The 1707-nt window shown below is 48.4% G+C and overlaps 1 protein-coding gene across 1 annotated transcript; it reads left to right on the top strand.

Annotated features, from left to right (window-relative positions):
* The first annotated feature begins 929 nt into the window (after positions 1–929).
* Positions 930–1457, top strand: LOC139248165 (histone H1-like protein HC2). The gene has a single exon (XM_070871909.1). It carries the CDS (start codon positions 930–932, stop codon positions 1455–1457), a length of 528 nt encoding a protein of 175 aa, XP_070728010.1.
* Positions 1458–1707: the final 250 nt, after the last annotated feature.

The raw sequence follows: 1707 nt of genomic DNA, 5'->3' as shown, positions 1-1707 counted from the left end.
CCATCCCTTATGCACTCCAGGAAATCCTCCTCTACCGTATTGCTTCCAGTTTGGTTAACCCAATCTATGTGCATATTAAAGTCACCCATTATAACTGCTGCACCTTTATTGCACGCACCCCTAATTTCATGTTTGATGCCCTCCCCAACATCACTACTACTGTTTGGAGGTCTGTACACAACTCCCATTAACGTTTTTTGTCCTTTGGTATTCTGCAGCTCTACCCATATAGATTCCACATCATCCAAGCTAATGTCCTTCCGAACTATTGCCTTAATTTGCTCCTTAACCAGCAATGCTACCCCACCTCCTTTTCCTTTTATTTTATCTTTCCTGAATGTTGAATACCCCTGGATGTTGAGTTCCCAGCCCTGATCATCCTGGAGCCACGTCGCCGTAATCCCAATCACATCATATTTGTTAACATCTATTTGCACAGTTAATTCATCCACTTTATTGCGGATACTCCTTGCATTAAGACACAAAGCCTTCAGGCTTGTTCTTTTAACACCCTTTGTCCTTTTAGAATTTTGCTGTACAGTGGCCCTTTTTGTTCTTTGCCTTGGGTTTCTCTGCCCTCCACTTTTCCTCATCTCCTTTCTGTCTTTTGCTTTTGCCTCCTTTTTGTTTCCCTCTGTCTCCCTGCATTGGTTCCCATCCCGCTGCCATATCAGTTTAAATCCTCCCCAACAGCACTAGCAAACACTCCCCCTAGGACATTGGTTCCGGTCCTGCCCAGGTGCAGACCGTCCGGTTTGTACTGGTCCCACCTCCCCCAGAACCGGTTCCAATGCCCCAGGAATTTGAATCCCTCCCTGTTGCACCACTCTCACTCTGCGCTTTCTCAGTCAGGTCGGGTTCGGCTCTATAAAAAAGGAGCCAGGAGCAGTTGGTTCCTCATTCAGCGACAGTTTGAGTGAAGAATCATCATGTCTGGACGAGGTAAAGGAGGTAAAGTGGGAAAGAAGGTGAAGAAGCCAGCAACCAAGAAAGCAGCAGCCAAGAAATCTCCAGCAAAGAAAGCAGCAGCCAAGAAATCTCCAGCAAAGAAAGCAACAGCCAAGAAATCTCCAGTAAAGAAAGCAACAGCCAAGAAATCTCCAGCAAAGAAAGCAACAGTCAAGAAATCTCCAGCAATGAAAGCAACAGCCATGAAATCTCCAGCAAAGAAAGCAGCAGCCAAGAAAATGAACACCAAGAAGGCGCTAACGGCAAAAAAGACAGAGAAAGGGCCGGCTGGGAAGAAGGCGGCGGCGAAGAAGCCCAAGAGCCTCAAGAAAGTGAAGGCGGCCAAAAAGGTGGAGAACCCGAGGGTCAAGCCACGCCCAAATCAGCAAAGTCCAAGAAAGCAGCGCCGCAAAAAAAATAAAAAGGCAACTTCTAAACATTTAAACCCAAAGGCTCTTCTCAGAGCCACCCACGCCTGTCAGAAAAGAGCTGATCCCGGAATCAAATAATCCCTGTCCCGGGCTCAGATTCCAGATAGAAATCATTGAAAATGACCCCGGGATCCCTGGTGACTCGTTGGCATTGGCTGCACCCCACCGCGCCCGCAGTGTCTGCACCCACCCCTCCCTCAGTGTCTGCACCCACCCCTCCCCCAGTGCCTACAATAAAACACAGAGAATGGGATGTCCGGCCCGGGCCTCACTGTAACTGGGGTTTAAGTCCGGCTCCAGTCTCAGTTCCTGGTCATTGTCATTTCAC

Source organism: Pristiophorus japonicus, unplaced genomic scaffold (genome assembly GCF_044704955.1).
Source record: "Pristiophorus japonicus isolate sPriJap1 unplaced genomic scaffold, sPriJap1.hap1 HAP1_SCAFFOLD_29, whole genome shotgun sequence".
Taxonomy (NCBI): domain Eukaryota; kingdom Metazoa; phylum Chordata; class Chondrichthyes; family Pristiophoridae; genus Pristiophorus; species Pristiophorus japonicus.
Note: the sequence above shows the minus strand (reverse complement) of the source record. Positions and strands in the feature narration are given on the sequence as shown.

Excerpts from the sequence above, each read along its gene's own strand:
- LOC139248165 (XM_070871909.1), top strand. The coding sequence starts at position 930 with ATGTCTGGACGAGGTAAAGGAGGTAAAGTGGGAAAGAAGGTGAAGAAG.